General features: G+C 32.1%; 5 protein-coding genes across 7 annotated transcripts; 2 read left to right on the forward strand and 3 right to left on the reverse strand.

Moving 5' to 3' along the window:
• The first annotated feature begins 364 nt into the window (after nucleotides 1-364).
• Nucleotides 365-2,090, forward strand: LOC111428242 (modular serine protease-like). The gene is made up of 4 exons (XM_071199315.1): nucleotides 365-540; nucleotides 590-712; nucleotides 765-1,228; nucleotides 1,285-2,090. The coding sequence occupies exons 1-4, from the start codon at nucleotides 383-385 to the stop codon at nucleotides 2,061-2,063; spliced, it is 1,524 nt and encodes a 507-aa protein (XP_071055416.1). The 5' UTR covers nucleotides 365-382; the 3' UTR covers nucleotides 2,064-2,090.
• A 1,606-nt stretch (nucleotides 2,091-3,696) lies between these two features.
• Nucleotides 3,697-13,546, reverse strand: LOC111428178 (non-specific lethal 1). 2 transcript variants are annotated; one of them, XM_071199307.1, is made up of 7 exons: nucleotides 13,443-13,546; nucleotides 11,065-12,156; nucleotides 6,910-7,475; nucleotides 5,700-5,933; nucleotides 5,257-5,641; nucleotides 5,073-5,199; nucleotides 3,697-5,017 (listed from the first exon to the last, which is right to left on the reverse strand). In XM_071199307.1, the coding sequence occupies exons 2-7, from the start codon at nucleotides 12,114-12,116 to the stop codon at nucleotides 4,178-4,180; spliced, it is 3,204 nt and encodes a 1,067-aa protein (XP_071055408.1). In that variant the 5' UTR covers nucleotides 12,117-12,156; nucleotides 13,443-13,546; the 3' UTR covers nucleotides 3,697-4,177. The 2 variants fall into 2 exon arrangements, with proteins under 2 accessions (XP_071055408.1, XP_022919364.2); XM_023063596.2 differs by lacking the exon at nucleotides 13,443-13,546 and adding an exon at nucleotides 12,258-12,892.
• A 40-nt stretch (nucleotides 13,547-13,586) lies between these two features.
• LOC111428153 (methionine synthase reductase-like) lies at nucleotides 13,587-16,490 on the forward strand. 2 transcript variants are annotated; one of them, XM_071199317.1, is made up of 6 exons: nucleotides 13,587-13,729; nucleotides 13,781-15,315; nucleotides 15,370-15,574; nucleotides 15,631-15,729; nucleotides 15,781-15,884; nucleotides 16,049-16,490. In XM_071199317.1, exons 1-2 carry the CDS (start codon nucleotides 13,673-13,675, stop codon nucleotides 14,978-14,980), a joined length of 1,257 nt encoding a protein of 418 aa, XP_071055418.1. In that variant the 5' UTR covers nucleotides 13,587-13,672; the 3' UTR covers nucleotides 14,981-15,315; nucleotides 15,370-15,574; nucleotides 15,631-15,729; nucleotides 15,781-15,884; nucleotides 16,049-16,490. The 2 variants fall into 2 exon arrangements, with proteins under 2 accessions (XP_071055418.1, XP_071055417.1); XM_071199316.1 differs by having other exon boundaries at nucleotides 13,781-15,574.
• A 17-nt stretch (nucleotides 16,491-16,507) lies between these two features.
• Nucleotides 16,508-19,522, reverse strand: LOC111428151 (p21 (RAC1) activated kinase 3). Its single transcript, XM_023063561.2, has 3 exons — nucleotides 18,830-19,522; nucleotides 18,278-18,343; nucleotides 16,508-17,934 (listed from the first exon to the last, which is right to left on the reverse strand). Exons 1-3 carry the CDS (start codon nucleotides 19,222-19,224, stop codon nucleotides 16,851-16,853), a joined length of 1,545 nt encoding a protein of 514 aa, XP_022919329.1. The 5' UTR covers nucleotides 19,225-19,522; the 3' UTR covers nucleotides 16,508-16,850.
• A 795-nt stretch (nucleotides 19,523-20,317) lies between these two features.
• On the reverse strand, nucleotides 20,318-25,656 carry LOC139431480 (integrator complex subunit 3). The gene is made up of 3 exons (XM_071199308.1): nucleotides 25,163-25,656; nucleotides 22,129-25,002; nucleotides 20,318-21,342 (listed from the first exon to the last, which is right to left on the reverse strand). Exons 1-3 carry the CDS (start codon nucleotides 25,235-25,237, stop codon nucleotides 21,277-21,279), a joined length of 3,015 nt encoding a protein of 1,004 aa, XP_071055409.1. The 5' UTR covers nucleotides 25,238-25,656; the 3' UTR covers nucleotides 20,318-21,276.
• Between the last annotated feature and the right edge of the window lie 591 nt (nucleotides 25,657-26,247).

Here is a 26,247-nt window from a genome sequence, read left to right on the forward strand (position 1 = left end):
AAACAGATTGGTAGTGATGGTTCCTCCTCCACATATTCCTCACAGCTTGGATGTTCTCAAGTAACCAACTTGTTCGAGTTTTGATAGAATGACCATTTTAAACCTCAATTTTCATATAATATTGTTTTAAATACCAATTCTATTAAAGTTCAAAGTGTCACGTTTCAAAATATCAACATAAAGGATTTTGTAACGTGATTCTAAACACCTTATATAAAGTTATTTTATTAAATTTCTTTTTATAAAAAAAATAACATTAAAAAATAGTTTGAATAGCCAAATAGTTTTATGGCACCATTAAAAAATCACAAAACGATTTAAATCTTATATAAACTAAATAAATTTCGATGTTATTTCAGTTAAATATATTTTTTAACCCAAAATGTTGATTTTGTTCCCAATTTTCGTTTTTATTACAACAATAGAGTCAAAATTTATTTGCGGCGACGGAAATGAAATTTTAAAAAGCCAAATTTGCGATGGTACCATCGATTGTTTGAATAGAAACGACGAAAATGTTGAATTGTGTTCTCAAATTAAGTAAAAATTATTTTATTAGTAACTATTTTATTTTAATAATTATTTTTAGATGCGAAAATGATCATTTTCAATGTAAATATGGGGCATGTATTAAAAAATCGTTTAGGTGTAATCAAAAAATCGATTGTCTCGATGGTTCTGATGAGATTAATTGTAATTTAACTCAAATTGGGTAAACTTTTATTAATTTTTTATAATTATTTTTTTTTAATTATCGTTTCTAGATTAAACGATTTTTTATGTTTAAACCAAAAAGTTATCCCAAACTCGTTAATTTGTAACAATTTCGATGATTGTGGTGATAATTCCGATGAAAATTTCTCAGTTTGCGCTCCAAATTTGTGCGATTTGAACGAATTTCGGTGTAAATCCGGGAATTGCGTAAAAAATTCTTTAATTTGTGATGGTTTCCCGGATTGTTTCGATGGATCGGATGAGTTTAGGTCAATTTGTGATTTATTTGAATTAAGAAATACAAATTCGATAAAATGTTCGGGTTTAAAACTTTTCGGTGTTGATTTAAAATGTAAAGATGAGAAAAATGATTGCGATTTTGAACAAGAAATTGGGACGATTTCTGAAGGGGGATGTAAAGAGTTTTACGAGGGTGTTGAAAAAATCGATAAATCTAAAGCTGTTTGTCAATTTGATGGGCGATGGAATTCGGAACATGTTAAATGTAAACCAAGTAAGTTATCTTACTTTAAATTTAAAAATCACGTTTTATGATTTATTTAATTATAGTTTGTGGTACTAAATCGTCCGCTCTTCCATTAATTTCATCGGGATTTTCAATTGAAAATTGGCCGTGGTTCGTTGGTTTATACTCTTTGGAGACATCGGAAACTAATTTCTTTTGTGGGGGAACTTTAATTTCAGAGAAAATCGTTTTAACAGCCGCTCATTGCGTTTGGAAAAAATCCCCGGAGGATATTTTAGCTGTTCTTGGAAAATACAAAGTGGACCTAGCCGTAAACGAACCGAATTCGCAACAAAGAAACGTTGAAAAAATCATATTGCATCCGAATTATTACGATATCGAGACGAATTACGCGTCAGATATATCAATTTTATATTTAAAAACATTCGTAAATATCAATGAATTTATAAAACCAATTTGTATCGATTGGTTTAATCGGTTTCATAAAAATATTAACTTAATGGGGACGGTTGTTGGAATGGGTTTAACCGAAAATGATACTTTTGCTTCACATTTATTAGCAACAAATCTTCCTATAGTTACCGTTAAAGATTGTATGATTAATGAAAAGAAAGATTTTCACAAATATATCACTTCAACTACATTTTGCGCTGGATTTTTAAACGGAACTGGAGTTTGTAATGGTGATAGTGGTGGTGGGTTGGCTATTTTTAACGATGGGAAATGGTTTTTAGAAGGTTTGGTGAGCATAAGTCCGAGGAAAAGTGGAAAAGCCGTTTGCGATACTAAGAAATATACGATTTTTACCAAAATTTCATCATTTTTAGATTGGATTAAAGAAGTTGTTCCACCTGAAATGTGATTTTAATGAGATTTTAGAATAAATTTATTAACAGCAAAGTTATTGGTTATTATTTGAGCTTGTACAATCTCTTCATGGCCCATCTTCAACTTCCTCATTCTTGACTGTTTTTAGATTTAAATAGATTAAAGTGTTCCACTTCATATAGCTGTAATCAAACACCCTTGGTTAATAAAAATTTAGCATACAAACTATACAACACAGTAATAATAACAGTTTAGTAACACAAGGTAAAAATAAATAAAAATATTTTTTTTATAAAAAAGAAACATTTTTAATTCAAGTACATATTTACAATATAGTAGGTGATAAAAGCATTTTTAATTTTTATACATATTTTTTATTTTGTTGATCGAGAAACTAAATCGCAAATACAAAAAAAAATAAAAACAATTTATACAGCGATTTTTTCTCTTTAACATTTTTAACAAAATCAATATATTTAATTTATAAAAATATCTTCAAAAGAAATCCGAATTCGAAATATTTATGAAATTTTTTTTGGGTTAAGTATTTATTCATTTATTTTTTTGGTCAAAATGGTTTTTTACTGTTCTCAAAATGATTCCAATATCATGTACTATAAATACGTTTTTTATTCATCTTTTCTGTTTTTTTTTTTTCATTAAATATACAGCTACACTCTTATAAAGAGTACTTTTTTTGAAATATACGTTTGTTTTTATAAATAATGTTCGATAAGAACTTTTTATTACAATTTTCAACGTTGGCTTTTATTTAAATCCTGTTTAAAGCGCTTTTTTTGCTTATTATAATAACATCATAAAAAAATCGTCGATAAAAAACAAAACGAGGTAATTAACTATTATTTTAAAAAAATTTTGTTATTAAATGTTAATTTTTTTGTTGTTCACACCAGTTTTTATTTTATATTTCTTTTCCTGAGAATGCAATATTCAATTTAATTATTGATGTGAACTTGAAATATTTTATTGATTTTGAATTTAATTTATTGGCACAGCTCATATTTTTCTTCCCTCTTCTTCTTTGTTAGCACAAAGGTTTAAAATAATCCAAAATTTAAACCCAGATGACTAAATAAAATCTACAAACATAAAAATTTACAGAATAAATTAAGTTTTGGGTCATCAGGATGTTACCAAAAAAACAAAAACTAAATATTGTAACCATCAACATAGTTTTTTAACCATAATTTTTATTATTTTTTTTAATTTAATTATTATTATTCTCTTTCTAGGTTTAGAATTAAACAGTACAAAAAATATACAACAATTAACTGCTTATGTGTGTGTAACTTTTTTATACTTTGTGTTGTTGTAGTGTAAATGTGAATATTCTTAACATGAGAAAAAGAAAATAATAATAATGAGATATGTTATCAATATCAGGAAGTGTATGCAATTTGTTTAATTGTATGTATTTAAAATAAATGTTACTTTTCTGATTCATCTTTAAGGAGAAAATAATATTGTACTGCTACATTTACCAGTGAAATCATTAATTTTAGGTTAACATTAAATAGAGTAATTACGATTATTACTTTTAAAATAGTTGTTAACGGAAACTCTTTCACAAAACATCAATAAATGTAGCAAATACAATTATTTAACGAATTTTCTTTGTAAAAAAAAGATAAAAATAAAAGAAAAAATACCGTTTCATATTATTATTGTTACATTATTACAAATCTACGAAAGCGAGACAACATTATTTTGAAATATTGTACATGTAAATTCACATCACAGACTTCAGCAAAACTTACAAAATACCGAACAAAAAAATAATCACCACCCCTCCCTTTTTCATTTTAAATTCAAGTGGAGGAATGGCGGGAGAAGAAGGAGGGGGGATACAAACTACCTTCTTTCCACATTATTTATTTTTCTCTTTAACCGTTTTCTTTCTTTTTTTCTAATCATTCGAATGAGAAATAACGACTTAAAAAAACATTCTCATTGTGAAGACAAAACAAAAAAGGAAATAATAAACCTAACTTAAATCCTTACACTACTTTTTTCTTGTATTCTTTTTCGTGTTGAAACAAAAAAAAATGAACGGAACCAGCCCAATGTACACAAATTTTATACAAACTTACCAAACTATACGAAAAAAATCTGTGTTTTTTAATTAACCTATCTTTTAAACCGATCCGATTTCGTCGTTCGTTCCATATCAACCCATTCGGGATCGTTGGGATCTTCATCGCCATAGGCCGACTCCGTCGATTCGCTATCGTGACTCTTGTCATCCTCAAGGTTAACCTCATTACATCCCGCACTACTACTACCACCAACCGCCGTTGACGTAACACCACCAATCGCCGCAGTGGTCGTCGTCGTTGATAAAATTTCGTCCGAATCTCGTGCTCGATAATTCGTTTTAAACTTATGATTCTCGTTTCCCAACATTTTCTCAAGCATTTCATCAGTCAATGGAAAACATCTCCTTTCATATGGATTCACCTCAAAATGTTCGACGGGGGTCCCACATCTCGTAAAATCCTCACATCTTCCTTCAACTCCTAACCTATCCTTTCCAAATTTTGATTGCGAAATCGTTCTACGACGCAAAGCGGCACTGGATGAAGTGTTTGAATTGTCGTCCGTCGTTACAGAAAGTGGCGTTGCCGGCGGTGAAGTGATTGGTGAGGGCAGATTTAAATTAAAATTGTTTTCAGAGTTGATGGTTGGGGGATCGATTATGTTATTTGAGATAATGGTATTATTATTTGGAGTGGATGCGTTATTATGGAGGTGAGGACCGGACGCAGCGATGGCGGGTGTGGCATGAGGAGACATGGGGTCAGGAGTATTCGCCCCCGAAGATTCGGCTCGGCTATCGGTTCTTTTATGGGAACGCGAACGCCCGTAACCTAGCGGTAGTTTAAGATAGCTGAGGAACTTTTTCTTTTCGTCGTACTCGCACCTATCATGACGAACAATGACCGCTTCATCTGATAGATCTTCTTCGATCTACAAAAAAATTAATAATAATAATTCAATATTAAAAAATAAGTAATCGACGTACATCACCGCCACTATCTGGTTGTTGACTAGGATTTTTTACGGCTCCATTATTTTTTTCACTAGATGGTGTCGTCGTTGGTGGCGTCGTCGTTTTCTCACTATTTTCCGTCACCTCAACAACTCTCCACCTTAAAAAATGATTATTTAGTTATTTAAGTATATATTATTAAAATTATTAATCTCACTTGGGCGTTAATATTTCCTTGTACTGTAATTTTTCGACACGTGTCGAAGCGGCAACACTATATGGTATAACGATGTTATCGATATCGTACGAATCGACGCGATTTCGCCGTTGAAACCCAGATATTGATTGCGTGGCAAGTAACGGAGAGGTGCTCGGCGAATCGAACTTGATCGAACCGCCCAAACTGCCGAGTCCTTCCAATTCTTCGTCTTCACAATCGCCCGACGCGCTACCCATCGACACCCGGTGCGAGTGATGTCGCTGTTTCTTGTTCAATTTGGCTAACGATTGCGAAGAACTTAAATGCCTGCAATTGTTGTTGTTGTTTCCACCTCCAGCCGACGATATCGACGTTTTCCTTCCTTTGAATTTGTTCTTTAATTCTACAATTTTTGTTATTATTACTTATCAACTAAAAAAATTAATGTTAATAATACTTACTTGCGGATAAAGCGTTTACAGTGGCAGGTTTCAATAATCGATTTGTATACTTTTTTCGATGGTCTACCTTTTTCGAACGGTGATCCACCGACGTCGCGTTTAATTTGTCATTGACACGATCCGCGCCCCCTCCTTTCGTTATGTACTTCATACCCTTGATCGTCGTTCGAGAGCTGCGTTGTTGCCAGTCGGGAGTTTTCATTATTGCCTCCAGATGAATTCCACTCGAACAATCTAATTAAAAAAACAAATAATTTTTTAATAATAAATAGTCTAATAAGAACAATTTTATCCAAGAGATAAATTAAATCTATAAAGTATGAGATATCACAGTTAAAATAGTTAATAAATGATAGAAAATACTTGCTAAACAGTAAAACAATTTATTTATTAGTTATAAATTTATTAATAAACTTTCTTATTCATATTTATTCATTGTATTCTTCATTTTAATGGAACACAAGGCGATAAACAATCTTTTGGTAGTCCACATTGTGCAAGCATAAAACATACGCATTTCTGTGGTGTTCTCTATATCTATTCTGTATATACTTCTAATTTGAGACAAGTTTCGATCATACAGAAGCTATTAATGTGGATTAACTGGTTATCTATTAAAACGCTGTTGTAACCTTCTTCAGAAACAAAGTTAAAAGCGATTTTGCAGATTTTTATAATATCCATAATAGTAATCTAGAAAGGATTACAGAAATATAGAGCAATATTCTTCACTCTACACCTGTTCTAATCAGATTGTGTAGCACAACACTGTTATTGCAATGAATGATGTCCTAATATCACACTTTATAAACTTGACATCCTCTTATCCATTTGTAGATACCTCCTCTTTTCAATTTCCTTTTTCTGTTGTGCTTATTCATATTCTAATTAAAATAAAGTTAATTTATTGTATGTACAGTAGTCTTTTTTGATAATATAGTCAATACACCAACATGTAACTCAACTATATCATAAATAGCTAATTTATCACAAAAATGTACTTACCAATCTGAAAAATATTAAAACTTCACACATTAAAACACTATTTATTAACGAACTGACGCAATAATCTCATAACAAACCTGAAATTTCTGCAAAGTTCCGCAATGATACTTAGCTAATATTGATCAAATCTAAATACAATCGCTTTTAACACATAAAGATGTCATTTACATAAATAAATTTGTTTTTGAAATCTTCATTTTCTTACCTTCTGGCAACGAAAACACTGGGTGAAAACTCGGATCCAACATAGCGACCTTTTCCGCTTTACTCAGATAATCAGAGGGATCGCGCGGGTGCGTAGGATCAGTCCTTCCGGTACATAGGGCGCACGGAACTGCCGGTTTCGTACATCCACAACGGATCGTCGACGGTCTTGCCGCTTTCTTCGAAACGGCGTGCAATCCCGTCGTCTGAAGCAACTTCCGTTTCCGGAAATTGATCAGCGGTCGCGTCCGCGCGCACTGGTATTCCTTTTCGAGCGTCATCGCACCGTCGCCGATCGTTTGGAGGACGTCGCCCGGAAGTTGACCGCGGTAACCGTTCACAGCGGCGGCACCACCCGTTGGCGTCGTCGTTGTAGGCGATGATGGAAAGCTCGGCGGGTTTTCGTATCCGAGTTGAACGGGACCCTTCGAATGACGAATGGTTTTGTGAAGCTCGCTGTGCTGTCGTATCCGGTATTCGAGGTCCGAAATTTGCGCCTGAAGCCACGTCCATCTTGCGGCTATCGATGCTCGTTCTTGTAGATATTTCCAAGATGCTCGTTTATGTCTAACAAATATAATATAAAAAATATTAGATTTTCGATTTCTTTGTGCCTGAGTTTACAACATTTCATAAAATCATAGATTAATTATTGCAATAATGTTGTTTTCCCCGAAGATAATTTGAGTCGAAACCGGTACAAATTCAACGTAACAAATAAAATATTCGGTATGTGTGTGGAAAAATAAACAAAATACGTCACGTTTAATGTTATCTTTAATGGTAATAGACTCAGTTTAGGTTAGTCAGCAAAATTAAACAAAGAAAAACGTATTTTTACACAAATTATTTTAAATAAAACATCAAATTCCAATCAATCACATTATATGATAGACTATATTAAATTATACAGTTGATTAAAATAATGTTATATTAAAAATTGTAATTCCACAATAAATAACGTCACAGAACATTTCCAAGAAATTTATTTCATAACTCAAAAATCTGTTTCATAATATAAACAACGATTTCTTTCAACCAAATCAAAAATAGTAAATAAAAGAATAAATCAGCAACAAAATAGAAATTATGATATCACCGAAACGGTACCTCCCCTTTTATTCGCATTAAAAACAAAGACTTTATTCAGGATTTAAAAGTACTTATCAAGGTCAATAAAAAAAGTTAGATATGTTTAACGAAAAAACAACATTCATTTTATTACTCAATTCACTGCAGGTTGTTCGAATATCGATTGTAAATAAGATTCGGTTAATTGATTTGAAATATAAATTAGATGAGTCAAAGACACACAAAGAAAAAACCAAGAAGAATCGATTACGTAACATGACGGAGAAGTCCTAGAAAGCCGCATACACACACAAAAAATGGTATTCATGAAATGCACGTTAACCCAGAATAAGATATCGTTTTACAGGCCTGTGCTGGTAATTTAATGCCCCTAGTTTTTATTTACAGTGACAACCGAAAAAGAGACGAAAAAAGGGATAGGAATGAAATCGTTGAGAAAGAAGACGAGAAAATGACCGGTTAGATCTAGACAAGTTGAACTTTGCACTCCGTGGCTGTTATTTTATTTAGGTTAATTTACGGGAACTGTTTTTTAAGAGTTTTGTGAGTTTAAATTACAAATTAAAAGAAAAAAGCTTTTAATAAAAACAGAAAAAATTTTCTAATTATTTCACAAATACTGATAATACGTAAAGATATACGAAAAAAGAGTCTAATTCTGTAGTATGTGTATAGGTAGATAATAAGAGAAAGTAGATGTAAAAAAAATGCTTTAAGTTAATGCAGAGTGTTGAGTAAAAAAGCTAAGATATAAAGAATATAAAGATAGAACAGATAGCTGTTTGGCGGGAAATGCTTCAAAGAAAGTTCAAAAATAGAAGACGGCTAAACCCGAATGATTCTAGTTTTAGGTTTTGTGTTAGTTCTAGTGATAGTGTAAAACTAGAACTAACACAAGACCTAGAACTAGAATCATTCGGGTTTAGCCGTTTTGACAGACGTGCGGCTAAATCCGAATGTTTCTAGTTCTCAGTCTAGTGTTAGTTTTAATTGTTAGTTAGAGTTAGATAGTGGTATATTTTTATTAAACGAAAAGTATAACAAACACCTATAACCAGAAACATTCAGGTTTAGCCATGTGTCTTACGACGGCCGAAAACTCAAGGTTATCATAAGGACGTCACCTTTTTCCAAGCAAAACTTTTCCTTTGCAAAACTACCCAATGCCTGTACTATTAAGCTATGTTGCATTTTATGTGGGACAGTGTAAGTGCATAGTAGTTTGGTAACTGTGGTTACTGCATTCATATATTGCAAGTTATATGAAATACCCAGTATGGATTAATAACTTCTAATTAATACCATCTTTTCCCCTGACGATCAATTGTGGACTCATAGTCCACCGCGTGTACTGGAAGGTTAAATTAATACCAACTGTTAATCGAAAATAAATTAAGTTGCGCAGAATTAAGATATACAGTGCTTCCCAAAAGTAACTGATAAATTCGTTAAAACAATTAAAAACGGTTTATAGAAAAATCGCTGAGACGAGTCTAAGGACTTAAATTTTTTCAAATAGCAATCCTCCATTTTTATTACGGAATATGAAAGATGATTTTTGAAGTTGGTTTAGATATTTTATTAAGGCCCACTTTTACCACCTCTTGATAAATTTAACCGATAGGTAATTACCATGGTTACAGCGGTTTTAAGCTCTCTTAGGCTCGTTACTACCATCTTCTGGTTAAGCTATCTAAGGGATTATTACCACGGTTACGGCTATTTTACGCGCTCTCATTGGCTAGTAGATGGGTTTATCTATTAGATAAATGTAACTTAAAGATGGTAGTAACGAGCCTTAGGCCCACTTTTACCATCCTCCTGATAAACTATCTAGAGGATAGCTGCCATGGTTACGGCGGTTTTAAGCACTCTCATTGGCTAATAGCTGTATTTACCTATCGGATAAATTTATCAAGAGGTGGTAAAAGTGGGCCTTAGACTCGTTACTACCATCTTCTGGTTAAGTTATCTAAGGGATTATTACCACGGTTACAGCTATTTTACGCGCTCTTATTGGCTAGTAGATGGGTTTATCTATAAGATAAATTTGCCTAAAAGATGGTAGTAATGGACCTTATTGGCTAAGAGCGCCAATTTATCAAGAGGTGGTAAAAGTGGGCCTAAGACAATGATTAATTTTTGATATATGAAACAATTGGTTGCCATGGTTACGCATGGCTACTGCTATTTATCTATCTCAATGAATGAAAAATCATGAAAATTTAAGATAATTTATGTCGAAAATTTTCTTATGTAACCAATATTAATATTGATTGTACTAGATTCAGAAAAAAGTGCTCTTTCATATTCCGTAATAGAAATGGAGCATTGCTATTTGAAAAAAATAAATAATTATTGCTATTTAATAAAAATATCGATGACGTCATTACTCGTTTAAAAATGGCGGTAAAAATTTAAAAACTATACCAAACAATGGCAAAAAATATAAATCTTTAGACTCGTCTCAGCGACTTTTCCATAAACTGTTCTTAATTGTTTTAACGAATTTATCCGTTACTTTTGGGAAATCCTGTATAACTTAATTATGATTTACTAATGAAAAATGATAGAAATGTGGAAAAATAAACAGTCAGCTTCTGTCGAATTTCATCTAGATCTGCATCAGCAATAAAGACGTCATGTTCTTTGATAAAAATAAAATTAATTTAGAGAAGGCATTAAAAGACTTAAACTAACGTTGGACCACAGCAAATGGAGGCAAATTGAGAGAAAAGAAATTATTTTTAATGTTATTCATAACAATTAGAATTAACATCACAGTTTGGTATCCTTGCCATTTTTAAGTAGCTCCTTAACTGCTTATTAAATATGTAAATATTAAACCTTTCTGTCCTAAAATTGTTCTTTATTAAATCACATAAACCTGTTATTAATAAGAAAAAGTCCAGACTGCTTTTTTTTATAATTAAATAAAGATTAAAATAGAAACATCATCATTATACAATGATGATGCAATATTGTAAAATTCATCTTACATTTATAAATGATTTTTTTGGTTAAATTATTACATAACAACCAAAAAAATATAAAATTAACTTACATGCTGAGGTACTGTTGGTGTGGATTATTATAGGTTTGCATTTCATCGCAACTTTCACCCCCAGAACTACTGGCCGTTGCTTCTGAATCAACTTCCTGCTGTGCTAAACCCATTTCTGTGTGTAACAATCCGGCGATCCTTTGTAAATCCTGTTTATGTTGTGGAACCCACGGCGCTAAATTTGTCATACCGGAAACTCCCGGCCGAAACGAACCTGGTTCCGCCGAACCAGACCCGAAATACCGCCCGGAATGTCTTCTAGATGCCACATTAGATTGTAATAACGATGACATCTCGAGTTTTCTCACTAAATTTTTCGCGGAACTGCTCGATATTGGTTTCATTTTTTCTAAGGATTGATTTGATTCTGTAGGTTTTTCGAGATTGAGTTCGTTGTTGAGATTAACTGGGGAGTTATCTTTAAGTCGTCGTAAGGTTCGGTGGACGTGTTCGAATACCCCGGCGACTTCACTACTAAAATGTTGCCCCATATGACGAATTTGCATCTTTCGTAGTCGTCTCAAAAGAAATTCCAATTTTCGTTCAACTTTTAATTGTCTCTTGTGAACCTCGGCCATTAATTCTTTGGTTTGGGTTTCTTTTGAAACCGGTTCTTCAATACTCATATTCATCACATCAACATCATTGAATAAATCACTAGAACCACCTTCCATCGATTTAATCACCTGCATGATTTCATCAACATTTTGACCGAGATCCAAATTCATTATTTGATCCATATCTTGTGTTGTAGATTTATCTTTAAGTATATTTAGACCCATTTTGTCGTCTTGGTCGCCCATAGATAGCGGACTTTGGCTCATTATATCACTAGTAATCGGTTCGATTGTGTCCACCGAGGCCCCTTTTTCTTTTAACAATAGTTCCGTTGTTGCCAAATCAAGACAATTATCCAAGACATCATGCCCATCATTACTGCTTGCCGGTGGTTCTTTTAAAAGTTTAAAATTTGGTGTTTGGTTCGGTTCCGTTAATGCTGGGGCCATGACCTCCACGTGAGGGTCCCTCACCGAGGTCGTACGTAATCCCATTCATCCAGCGTCAATGTCAATAAACTTCATATGATGATTACTTTGATCAATTAATAAAAAAGAAAAAAAATTAATTAAAATAAAATTTATTAAAAAAATTTTTTTTTGAAGGTTATATTATTTTTTTTGAGGTTATGTTACCTTTCAATTTCATGATTTTTTCGAAATATTTCCGTAGATTTTCATTCCTTTTTAGAGTTATTCGAAATCGATTCTATTTAATAACTTTCCGGTGTTACCACGTGACGCTTCTTAAACGAAATTAAAAACCCCAACAAAAGAACGAATTTTTTGTGGGGCCCCCGCGTCACAAAACGTCAAACATTGCACCACAAAAACACACAGAGGCGGCGAGGCAAAAGCAAAGAGCACAGTTACGTGTCACAACCGAAAAATCTATCGAGGTTTATCTTCCGTTGATGAATCTTTTCAACTTTAATTGATATACTTTGACAAATCTCGACCGCACGGAGATCAAAAGATTTTTCCCGGTGAAAATTTTTGAAAAACTGCGTTAAATTTATTGAACAACAATGGCGACTGCCACTAAAAACAGCCGAACAACGCACATATTTATTCCTACGAACGGACGATGGCAGCAAACTACGTACGGAGCAAACGCGAAAGCCAAGGCCTTAAACGACCGCAAGAGTCAATGCACCGACTTGACAAACACTAAGATTCACTTAAATTAAATAACAATACACGTGTTTTTAATTGTAAGAGGGACACTAATTTTTAAATTGCGTATTTTTCTATCAGCGTTTACGCAAAACGGTCCGTGTGAGTGCGCGCCGAGTTTTTTATCGGCGTTAAAAGCCGGTCGAGTCAAATCAGCTACCAAACGCGCTTGGCGGGAGATTTAAATTTTATCCGCCGACTATTTTTATAAATTTATTATTTTCAATTTAAATAATTTATTATTTATAACAATCATTTTAAAAGAGAATCGTGAAATAAATTAGAGTCAAAAAACAATTTCTTCAATACATGTTTTCATAAAAAAATCGATACCAACATTTAAACAATAATATTTATAATTATTTCATTTATAACTTTAATCTTAATAAAATTAAACTAAAAAACAAATTTCTCATTTTATTTTTCACCCAAAAACCCAACCCAACGTAATATTTGCCAAAAAAGAATTGAAAAACATAACCTCACATTTAATTGTTCGTTTCTTTTAAAATAATTCATGAATATCCAAAATGATTTATAAATATCTTATCAAAAACGATGTTGATAGTTTCATAAATACATTTACAGATAAATTTATCCAAAAAATAAAATCTTAAAGATCATTTTTCATAAACATATACTTACTACATTTTCCATAAACACGTCCTTTTTCGCTTAATAAGCGTAAACATTTCTCACTTATACCCAACATCTAAAATAATTATAATCTTTCCGTTTTTATAGAAAAACTTACGTTTAGCACCCATTACAAGATGTCATGTGCTTTGACATTTAAAAATTGAGGTTATATTTAAACGTCAACTAAGTGTCAAATAGCAAAGTGAGGTTAATAATGAAAATTAATTATAATAAAAATGGTTTTTTTAAGTAATGAAGGCATTTTAAGGATTTCCTTTAACGAATCCATCAAGGTAATACTTCCTTTTTAATTATTTATTATTATCTAATTACATGTTTTTTAGTATGACAAACCAAATCGGATTTATCCCTTTGAAAATAGTCCAATTTACGAATCAATAATCACCGATTGTGCTAAATTAACTAAAGGAGACGATGTTAAAGACATCTACGAAATAATGATATCTTTGTCGGAAGAAATCAAGCATGATTCCGAACCAGGAGATACAATCGCAATTCTTCCAAAGAATAACGAAAAAGAAATTGATGAAATCTTAGAAATATTGGGTTATAAAGATTATGTTAACGACGATTGTTATTTTTATGTTTTAAATGAAAAGAAACGAAAACTTTTTGCTCATTTACCATTAAAAAGTACTTTAAGAAATGTTTTCTTAGAAAATGTTGATGTACGGAGTCCATTTAAGAAGACTTTTTTAAAAAAATTATCTGATTATTCCACTTCGAACGATAAAAAGCTCCTTGAAGATTTATCATCACCTAAATCTGAGAATTATTTAAATTTCGTTGAAGAAAATAACTCACTTTTGTGCTTTCTAAAAAAATTTTCTTCATGCAAACCTCCAATTGATGTTATTTTAGAAAATTTGCATCCACTACAACCCAGAATTTACTCCATAGCTTCATCACCATTAATAAAAAACCAATTAAAATTAATTTTTTCTGTTATAATTAACGAAAATTCCCATCTCAAAGGTGTTTGTAGCAGTTATTTAGAAAAAACCGCGTTAATTAATGGCTCAATAAAGTTTTATTTTCGAAAACCATCGTTTCGAATTCAATTACAAACGAATCCAGTTATTATGATCGGTCCAGGGACGGGTTTGGCTCCATTTTTAAGCTTTTTAGAAACGTTGAACCTTAAAAACATCGAAAATTCAGATTGTTGGTTATTTTATGGGTGTCGATACAACAATAGAGACTTTTTATACGAAGCCAAATTAAAGAAGTACTTAAATGATGGAGTTTTGAAGAAATTATCAGTGGCTTTTTCGAGAGAATCAAAAAAAGGGAAAATCTATGTGACTCATCTAATTGGGAATGAATCAGATTTGATTTTTAATAAATTTGTTGAACAAAATGGATCAATTTATGTTTGTGGTGATGCTAAAAATATGTTTAAAGATGTCCAAGAAGCACTTTTGGGGTGTTTGGTGGGGAATGGGATGGGTTTGGAAGAAGCTGAAAGATTTTTAGAGGGGAAGATTAAGGAAATGAAGTATATTGAAGATAAATGGGTGTAAAAATTGTTTTATTTTTGTTAATAAAGTTAAGTAAAAGGGGATTTGTGTTAATTTTAGTTGAATCATATCAAAATGTTTTTTAAGTAGAATTAATTTCATTAATTAAGCTGAACCCAATTACTTGCAGTATCTTTATCAAATCTTGTTGGAGAAGCAAGTCTTTTGGCTGTCAAGGTTATAGGTGTGAGATTTCATCTACTATTAAAGCATTAAAGAGTTTTTATTAATACATAATACTATATTTCCATTTATCATAAAGAATGTTACTCTTTATTCTTTAAAAAAATTCGGCTTTAAGGCGCCATGGAGACAAGGTTATGAAGAATCAGATACAGGTAGTAGATGACCTCAAACGTTGACCTTTCTTTATGATCTTTCACATATGTTAGAGAGAGTTAACAAACATTGAAGAGATCTCACAGAAAACGATAATAAAAGAAAACTTGATAATGATTTTATTGCCGCGCATATATAAATAAGTTTGAGATATAATTTCGTCTTAGTTGGACGAAAATATTATAGAAGTTAAGATGTTTGTTGCCACGATTTTTTTAATGCTTATTATAACAGCAATAAATTCAACTTCTGCTTATGGTAAGTTTATTAATAAAAATCACCAAAATATCTAAAAAAAGATTTTATAATGTCAGAACCTTATTATTGGAAAACATGCAATGGAACAGTACCGGATGATGCTGTTTTAACGGAAGATTCAACGATTTTTGTAAGTCGTGTCTGCGCAGGAGGACGTGAGTTATACAAAATTCTTATTTAATTTAAATATAGGATTATATTTACAGATCACGACCGTATTAGTTGTTTTACATCGACATACAACTCAAAAGATATTACTTCTACAGCCAATGTTAACGGACATAGGTCAATTTTTTATAAAAATCATATGGTAAGTTATTAATTTAAATATATGTACACAAGTATGCAACCAATATCACAGTATTGGTATTGCAATACGCGATTTGCGTATTTGGTTGCATACTTGCAATGATGACGTCGAGTACGATAATTAATTAACACATTATACGTTGATAATAAACAAAATTGATTCAGATTTTAAGTACATCTCACCCAGAACTTTTACGATGGGAATACGTTAATATTCAAACCGTGCAAGGAGATTTTCTAAAGAAAGTTGTATCCGCTGGTTCTTTAGACGGAGTTGATAGGTATATTGGAAAGGTTTTCCACGAAAATCAATGGAAAATTTCAACGGTGAAGCCGACTGAAGGTTTAATGATTTGGACAAACAAAGACGGAACTGGAGTTAATGTAACCGATTTTCAAATACTTGTAATTCTCGCAAAGCCAGAACCAAGTTATGTTCAAGTACAGCAACAAAGTGAAAATGAATGTATGATCTGTCAGTGTTCAAGAAAGTGCTAAAAATTAATTGTAATAAATAAATAAGACACTCAAAATAATAATTTGTAAATTATTTTATAAACCTTGTTTCTATCTCTATTAATAATAATAATTTGGCTTTATTATGGTACTAAGGTTTAATTAATAAGTCAATTTTTTTAAGGACAATTTATTGAGCTTTTCATATCCACTTCTCATAAAAAAATGTACAAGATTATCAAATCGTAATAAACCTTAAATTGTATACAAATACGATACAAAAAAAACCTCGAAATTAAAATTAAAACCTACATAAATATCGATTGGAAATACATATTACGTTCCTTATAATTTTTATTAAAACGTAAAAATATAAATTTTCTTAGCACTGTATATAAAATGCAAATTTTCAGTCGTATATTTTATTTAATTTATAATTAATTCTTTTTGCACTCAAAAAAAAGGCACACTCGTTTCATTACTCGATAATATATCAATAAGTTTTAAAATTCTATTTCTTTAAAATCTGTTTAGCAGCTTTAATAAGCGGTACTAAAGTTTTTAATTCATGGCGATCTTTTAAAAAGTCGTGATCCAATAAAGCATTGGCGGTTGCCCTTTTATCAACATCAACTTGAAGACAATAATCGATAAAATCTTGCAAACTACTTGATAAATCATTCCATCTGGTAACTTTTGGCCTCCCATTTGCTGCGATTAAATACAACGCTCTTAACGGGGGTTCTTTTAAATATGGGGGTTCACCATCGATCATTTCAATCGCCATAATGCCTAAAGACCAAATATCGACTTTTTTACCGTATTTATAACGATTAACAACTTCTGGTGCCATCCAATATGGGGTACCAACCATGGTACTTCTTTGTTCATCGCCAGTGATATTCGCGCAAAAACCAAAATCGGTAACTTTAACAGAACCATCCATCCCCAATAAAACATTATCCGATTTAATATCACGATGAATTACACCTTTTGAATGTAAATACTTAATCGCTTGTAAAACTTCGTAACAAACTGCGGCGATTTGTCCTTCTTTCATAATCGTTTCGGTTACAACGTCGGTTAACGGACCACCATCTAACAATTCCATAACAACCCAAAGACAATTGTTTTCTTTTAAAAGATACGCATCCAAAAAATTAACTAAATTTTTATGTTTAAAATCACGCATTATTTTAATTTCATTAACCAAAAGTTCTTTTCTAGAAGTTTTAGCGATATCTATACATTTTATAGCGACCGATTGTTGAAGTTGAATATCGGTCGCGACAAAAACGATACCGGAAGCGCCAGAACCCAAATCTTTAAACGATTTATTAAAACGCTTCCGTGGATCGCCTTTGTTACAAATTTGAGTTAATTCGCGCATGTAATCGTGATCTGTTAGAGGATTTGAGTCGATTTTACGCCGAATAAAAGTATCATCAAAGTCGGAAGAAACGCAAATTAGTTCGTTGTTGGTGGCTGGAGGAGTGGTTGTGGTGGTTTCGATGTCGATATCCGGTTGAGATAGATTTTCGATGTTTGGATAAGATGTTAAATTTTTTGGTGTTGGTTTAATGTAGGTTTCACACCTTTTATAAATGAATAAATTAAATTAACTGTTTAATTTTGCTTTATTAAAAGTGGTAATAAAAAAGTTATATTATAATCTTGATAAAGATGAATTGATAAGAGATCCTTTTTTATTTAAAGATAAAAAGATGTGGATTAGTCTCCAAATCAGTTGCTTTAGAACATAACGCACAATCAGCTGGGATCATGGTTCTTTAAATAAATAATTCAAATTTGTTCATTTTTATTGTTTTATTATAAATTAATTTGTCTAACCTTTTTTTTACCACTTTAAATAAATAAAATTTAAACAACAATTCTCTTTATAAAAGAAAAAGGATTGTTTTTGAAATTTTAACCTACCTCCTAGTTTCATGGTTTACATCCTCTTTCTTTGGACTTGATTTTGGTTCATCTTCGGAGCCCCTACTGAAAAATTAATTATATTATTAATAAAATTTAAGTTAACCTTAAAAAGTCAAAAAATTAAAATTGACACAAACTGTCAAAATGACATTTGAACTGTCAAAAATTAGATTTCATTTAGAGTTTCAAGCAATTTTAAAATTAAAATTTCTCCTACAAACACTTAAAACCTAATTAAATTCTATGAATAAACCTATTATAATATCCTAATTAGTACTCTCTCCAAGATTTTTTTATTGCCAAAATCCCTACACATTTTATTCATTAAATAAGTTGATTTCAATGCATATTCCTCATATTTTCATACACTTTAATCTAAAATTGAACAAAAAGTTCTTAATATTATACGAAAATATTCCAAAAACAAATTAATAAAAAATCCTGTGATTGCTAATTATCATTTGTCAATTTTTTAATCTTATCATAAAGCTTATAAAAACATAAGAATTACGCAAAATAATTCTAATAATTTAAAGAAAAAAGCCTCACCTTGTAGTTTCTGACCCAGAACTCAACTCAGTATCGGAATCTTTACTTTTATGTGCATCCCTTGAATACATAAACCTATCGATAGCTCTCGTTTCTTCGTTAATCCGATCTTCAGTAAGCAACTTGAATGGTTCATCTTTCTTTTTCATGACATAATTGTAATACTTAACGGCATCAACTACAGCCATTGGGTTTTCGATTTTTTCCGTTTCTGTGATTTGAAATTGAATCTGTCGCTGCCATGATTGAGGTAATCCCTCCAGTTTACCAGTTTCTTTATTCTTGCTGACATGAACATCGTGTTTCACTTCGGTCGGGGCTCCAATATTAATTAGGATCGACGACGATGACTCATTGCTTTCGCGTTTTTTGAATATTTTCTTAAAACTATTCATTTTTATTTACCTTGGTGAGACACCGGAAAAATAAAGATGATAAACAATAAGTAAAAAATTTTCAAGGAGTTTTTAAGAAGATAAAGTGAGGTTAAGGATAAAAAGTGGGGTGTGAGTTAAGGGTTACACAAAATTAATAAAATTTATGTTTTTCATGATTTTGAGTTAGAAGGAAAACGTTTGAGGCGGTTTTTGATAAGGTTTATAGAAGGTTAGCGTTTTTAAGGAGTGGTTGATTTGGGGACATTTGGTGTCGTCACTCAACAATGAATCTATCTGTATGCATTGTTTGGCGATTGGAGGTTATGTGATGGAGTGGGGGATTTAAAATGACATATCTATTTGACAGTTTAAATTGGATACGTTCAGAAATTAAATTGTTATAAAATTAAAATTAGTTTTTAAACTTTTGCAATAACACTTCGTATTGAAGCTTTAGTTTACTTTTTATATTTAGTTTCGAATCAAAGTGATTAGTTAAGTTATGCTTGAAGATGTCAAAAGAACCGAAAATTGTAAATGATTACCATTCATTTTTGAGAGTTCAAAACCAATGTAGGTCTCTTTAAGATTTTATTTGAGTGTCTCATTACTCAAATATCTCAATTTTGGTGATCTTCTTACACTTGTATAAATAACAAGTTAACTATCAAGTACCTAAAACAATACAAACAAATCTACTAAGGTTGTTATCATACAATTAAACATATTAGAATATGGGCCCAAGAAAGGCACTCAACCGAATCCAGTATTCAATTCTGATGCAGTCGAAGCAGTTAGATAAATGAGTCATCAACTGTTGACTTATAGCAGCTTTTGTATAAAGAATAAGGCTGGATCTTGTTTCAAGCTTCAAGACATGAAATGAAGGTGACTCATGCTTGCCTCAGTTTTCTCTTCTAATAATAACTGTAACATGGGACTTCTTCGAAGATGAAACTTGCTTTGAACCTAAAAAAAGGTTGTTAGTGAAGGTTAAATGGATAAAAAGTTAATTAAAAAAATGAATTAATTCTTATTTATAATAAATGAATTGATTTACAAGTTTGAAAATTTAAATTGTTTGATTTGTGGTTAAAAATTAACATAAATATTACAAGATTGTTTATAAATATATTTACAAAAATCTATATTTACAAGTTCAATATGTAATAAAACATTATAATATACAATTCATTTAAAATTCTCTTCAAATCTAATTTAATAATTATATTCACGATAACCCTGAAATTTAAAACAGTAACAGGGATTTCTTTTTTGGGTTTGGATCGAGTTTTATCGTACATTTTTTAATGGGAGTGAAAAAGGACGCATTTACAATTATTTTTTACAAATTCTTTCAGTTATTTCTTCGAAAAGTGGGAATAGGAATAAAGATGGGACAGGAAGAGGCGGCAACTAACAATAACAATTATTTACAAATAATCTATAAATACATGATTACGTTTTTTTTTTTGTATTTCGAATTGAAACAGAATGAAAAACAACAACAAAAAATAAAGAATTAAAAAAAAAAAGATTAAAATTAAACAAGAAATTTTAAAATGATGTAAAAAAATCGCAATCTGTAATTTATATTCACTTTTTTAACTGAAATCAAAACCGGAAAAAGTCTATTAATTTATTAGTTAGGCAGTGTGTTTAAAAATAAATTTTTTTTATCTAAATTCAATATCAAAAAGTTTTTTACATAAAAAAGAAAAACAAGAACCAAAGAGGATTTTAAAAAATAACAATTTTCTCTTTTTGAGATAACATCATCTCCGTTTTCGAACTAAATTCATCAATTTATTTCTTTTGTTGTTCTTTTTTACACAATTTTAACTCATTCTGTGTTATATGTTAAATCACTAGCCCCACGATCCGTCGTTTCCAAAGGTCGGACCCAAAAAATGATAACCGGAAGAAGAAAAAACCGCCAACGTAGTCGTCGGTCATCATCACCGTCATCGTTATCATCGTCATCATCATCACCTTATTACTTCTTTGTAATTGAGTGAGGGCGTCGCTATCACCTTGGCAACGACGACGCCGATTTAATTTTTGGTTCCGTCAATCACTATCGGACATAACCTTTTTTCTTTTTTTTGCCTGTTTAGGTTTTACTATTTCTTCTTCCTGTTAACATTTAAAGAAAAAAATTATAATGCTGACGATTAAATTGCGCATAAACAATTTCTTTAAGAGTTCATTTCAAGTTTATATTGATTATTCTGACTCGACCGGTTTCTACTTAAAAAACACCCGTCATCAGGAGCGTATAAAGTCCTTTATGTCCGTATTTTGTGGACAATGTACTTAATAACATAAGCCGGAAGTAAGTTTTAAATGAGAAGACGAAAGAGATAAAAGTTGACAAACAAAATACCAAGAAATAGCTGCTTTGGCTTAATCAGGTACAATTAATGCCATATCAACCTAAACCTGGATAACATGTATAAAAAACGACTCAACCACAAGGGGGTCTGCTTGATCAAGTAATATGATGTATTCTCTGCTTAAGTATAACCAGGCACAATTAACGCCATATCAACCTGAAGTTTGATAGCGTTTACAGTAACAAAAAAAGAACTTTTCTTGGAAAAGATCGACATAATAGAGATGCAAAGAGCTAGTTATTGGTGGCTATCATCTCTGAGTCTTTGGCTCAATTCACATCATTTAGTATTGAACAACTTTGTGAGCATTCTCAACTTGCTTTTTGTAATAATGTTATTTCATTATAATGTCTTAAACCAAAGGTCTCTAGGAATGATATTATAATCGCCATGAATCTTCCTGTTTCTTCAACATACTTCCTACAGCTAAAAGAAAATCTTAACAAAGATAAGACATAAAGTATTAAATCCATTCACCATGAATTGGACTAAAAATTTGATTCAATAATATTAAAAAAAATCTCACCTCACTACTTTCTTCTGAACTCTCTGAGATCTCTTTGACAGGCCTCTTGGGTGCCGATTTCGCAGCGGGTTTCCTCCCCCGTCCAGGTCCCCTTTTGACGACCGCCGTCGTGTCCTCCTCTTCTTCCGTTAACGCGAAGAGGTCCGCGAAAAGTTTCTTTTGACCGTCCGTACTATTATTTTGCGCCACATTAAGCGCCCTTTGCATCGAATCCAAAGCAAACAACCCCAACAACCCTTCCTGATGTTGCTGCTTTTCACAACAGTTTAACCTCAACAAATCCAAATGTCCCAAAACTTGATCGGCACTCGGCACCGCGGCACTAATTTTCGCCCGTTTTCGTTTATTCGGTGACGTAGCCGGATATCGAGTGCTTAAAAGTGTCGCGATTAATTCGCCAAGTTTGTCCAAATCACTATCGCACCAATATTTTATCATCGTGAACACAAACGGATCACAATTATTACGAATATCGCGCGAAAATAAATGTTTTATCGTATCCGATGTTGGTTTATCTTGTTTTAGCATCAGTGTAATTGAAGTTAAAGCTTCCGGATGTTCCCGATAATTTAAATGTGTTAAAATTGGGGTGATCGTATCAATTGAAATATCATGGGCTTGAATTAATTGCCAAAAAAAGAATTGTTCGATGCTCTCCCACGTTAAACTCGTTTTTAATAAATTCTGTAACGAATCGTTTTTAAACATTATTAATTTCCCGCGTAAAATATCACCGATTAAATCTTGTAATTGCCCCGCATCTATCGACGAGATTATCACCCGTAATATTTGAGCGTTATTTAACGTTTGTTGTTTAAAGTCTTTGTACAAATCGGGAACGATCCACATCATTAAATTAATATCGTTGATATGACACGCGTTTAAATCGTCGTAAAGTGAGTTATCGAGTTTTTTTTCAATCGTTTGACAAAAATCTTTATAAATGGAGGTTTTAAGCGGAGTTTTTTTCACTTTTAAGTAATAAAGTAATAAGTAACCTAGGTTTGTTTGGGAATTTGCTAACTCCCCAATGAATTTTATGATTTTTTCTCGAGATTTTGTATTAAGTAGTGGTTCAAAAAGTGCGAAAATTGGAGATTTAATACTAGATAACAGGGAATCGTCGGTTAAAGTGTTTGGAAAAAAATCAGTTCGAAAAAAATCGGTTGTTAGCAAAGTTTTTGAAATAATTGGAAATAATTCTTCGTCGGTTTCGATAATGTTTTTCATGATTTCTTCTAAAATTTCGTAACGTTTTATAGAATCTTTTTCAAATTGTAATTTATTTAACGCGATTTTTAGTGGTCCATCTACTTCGGGTTTATCTTGAATTTTTTCTTTTAATCTTACTTTAGCTAAGGGGATGTCGTCATCGTCGGTGTCTTCTTCGGTTTGTATCAAGAGTGGTTCATCTTCTTCGTCGCTAAAAACCGGATCTTCGTGATTATTGATATTGTTAAATTGATTTTCATCGTCGTCTATTTTTAATATCGGGTAATCAGCCTCGCTTTTCGGATTTGATTCGATAACAACACCCTGGCAAAATTCTTTGAACGTTTCCCGAATCATGTTTCTCAATTCGCGATCCAATTTTGCGTTATCGAATAAAGGCACCAATGAGGGTAAAACCCGTTTATCTAAAATTTGTCTTAATGATGAAAAAATCCCGTTTCTTACTTTTTCGGTTAACGGGGGATAAAAATTTAAAATTATCCGACATAAAAAATCGAGTAAAGTTGCTGAAACGGCCGGATGCGATCGCATTGAATGGTGCATCACCAAAATCGCCGGTTCTATATTCATTATATTGTCTTTTTCTGAATCAAAAAATAACCAATCGTAAAACAAGGATAATTTAGCGTTTGAGGCGGCCACCGATGATGTACATGTTGTTAATAACCAACCGATTACAGCCCAACGTGGGATTATATCTGAACAAAGCAATTCATTGGTTGGATGGATAACTCCAACGATAAATCGAATCATATCGCAACGAAGGCTTTGGGATTCCGGCGTTGATAAATATTGGCGTTGAAACCAATCTTGGTATCGTTTATGATTACCGAAACGAACTTGCGAAGTTAAAAAAACCAATTTTCTTTCCATTTCCGGCGTTAATCGACTTTGAAGGAACCGACGCGACGTTCTTGTTTGTAATAATTGTAAAATCCCGTTAAACGATGGCGATAACGATTTTGGGGAGCCTAAAATATCCTTCCAAAGTTGTTCAAACTCAGGAATACGAGCCACATTTTGTAGAAGCCTCACAAGATCCCGTCCGAGCACTAAGCATTCGTGAAAACGTTCTCTTAGCACGCCGATTAAGAAATGAATTTCTTTTTGTTTTAATTGCAGTAAATTCGGGGAGTTGTGATCTTCGATTAATCTTAAATAAGTATAAACAACTGAGGCTAATAACAATGGAAATTTATCGAGCCAAGCACGAAATTCGATGAAAACGTCCAAAAGTTTATCAATTAATGTGATATTTTTAACAGAAACATCGCCCCCGGCTGCGTGTCGCATTAAATTCCAACATAAATTATCCACGTTGCTCACCGAGTTTCTAATCATCTCTCGCAACAACCAAAGGAGTTGATTTTTAACCACATCGTTAAATCTTAAATATCTATCCAAAACCAATTGTGATAAATGAGTGAGAATCAATCCAAAACCATCTCGAGTAATCAGCGTTAAATCATGATAACATTTCGCGGCGTTTTGGGGCTCCGTTAGAATGATTACCAAAAGTCCAAATGAAACTTCCTCATAACCTTTATCTTTGAGTAAAGCGTTGTTTAGGGCGTCGTGAGCTTCCTTGTCACTTAAACCGGAAGTTAAACTCTGTACCAATTGATAACTTCGTTCGAATTTCTAAAATGTTAAAAAGAAAGATTAGAAAATTGAATGAAAATTGAATTACGCGCCATTTCTTGTATGACAAATGAATAGAAAGAAGAAGTGAGGGCGAGAATCATAATGGCGGCTTCTCGGTCGGTAAATTTTTCGGCCCAATAAAAATTTTCGTTATTACCTCCTCTAAATCGTCTTTGTTTTCGACTACGGACGTCACGAATAGTCTCGATTGGGACGTCTTCACCTGCTCCATGCTCCCGTTTCGTCTTTGGAACCGTCTCGGAGGGCCCTTATGCACTAAGAGGACGAACGCACGGGAGGTCCGTGCATCGTGTTCCACCGTCCTCGAGGAAAGTGTTTTGTGAAAAGCGAACGCGCGATCGTATATATGCGCCGCCAATGTCCGATCGTGGCGCTATACAACGGATTTTAAACGAACCCGATTCGTTTGGTTCGGTTCTCTATCTATGTAGCACTTCTAACCTCTTTAACAACCGTGCGCTTTTAACTTTTAACCACACATTTTACTCGTTTTGATTCGTTTGCTCTGTTGTAGCGTTTTAAACCGACTATTTTTTCTTTACCCGTTGCATCTCTTACGCGCACATCGTTCGCTCTCATTCTTGTATACAAATTGATACGAGGAGAAACGCCAAGTGCAACCTTGGGAGGCATAACCTCAAAAAAAATACATCTAGCTGTCAAAAATTATTTAAATAAAAAAATATTTTTCTTTTTAAATTATTTTCAATTATTAATAACTTTTATTCTTTTAGTAATAAAGCATTTTTGCCCGTTAAGCAACAATTTATAACTTGAATTGAAATTTGAGTCAATTTGATAAGTCTATTTTCATGTTTATGAAATGAAATCATAAGATAACGTTTAAAAATCTTTGTTTTTAAGCCCAACAATACAATTTATAGTTAAATTAAAATATGCAAGGTTTTAAAACGAATAAATTAAATTCTGAAGGGGGCTATAATACGTTGAGTGTATTACTCAATCTATTAAGGTAACAATAATTTTACAGTGGCGGACAAAAGTCTCCATTGAATTATGAGGTTTTTGTACAACGTAATAAGATAAAATTAGTATTAGTGTGATTAGAGATACTTACTTATTCACAAAACAGAACAAAACAAATCGCTCAGCAGCTACATACTAAAAATTCAACAAATAATACAAAAATTAATAGGACAAAAGTTTAGTTTTTAACTAAAAGTAAAATATTTCGTTAGGCCCCCATAAGCTTTTATAACA

This window comes from Onthophagus taurus, chromosome 10, assembly GCF_036711975.1.
Source record: "Onthophagus taurus isolate NC chromosome 10, IU_Otau_3.0, whole genome shotgun sequence".
NCBI classification, from domain to species: domain Eukaryota; kingdom Metazoa; phylum Arthropoda; class Insecta; order Coleoptera; family Scarabaeidae; genus Onthophagus; species Onthophagus taurus.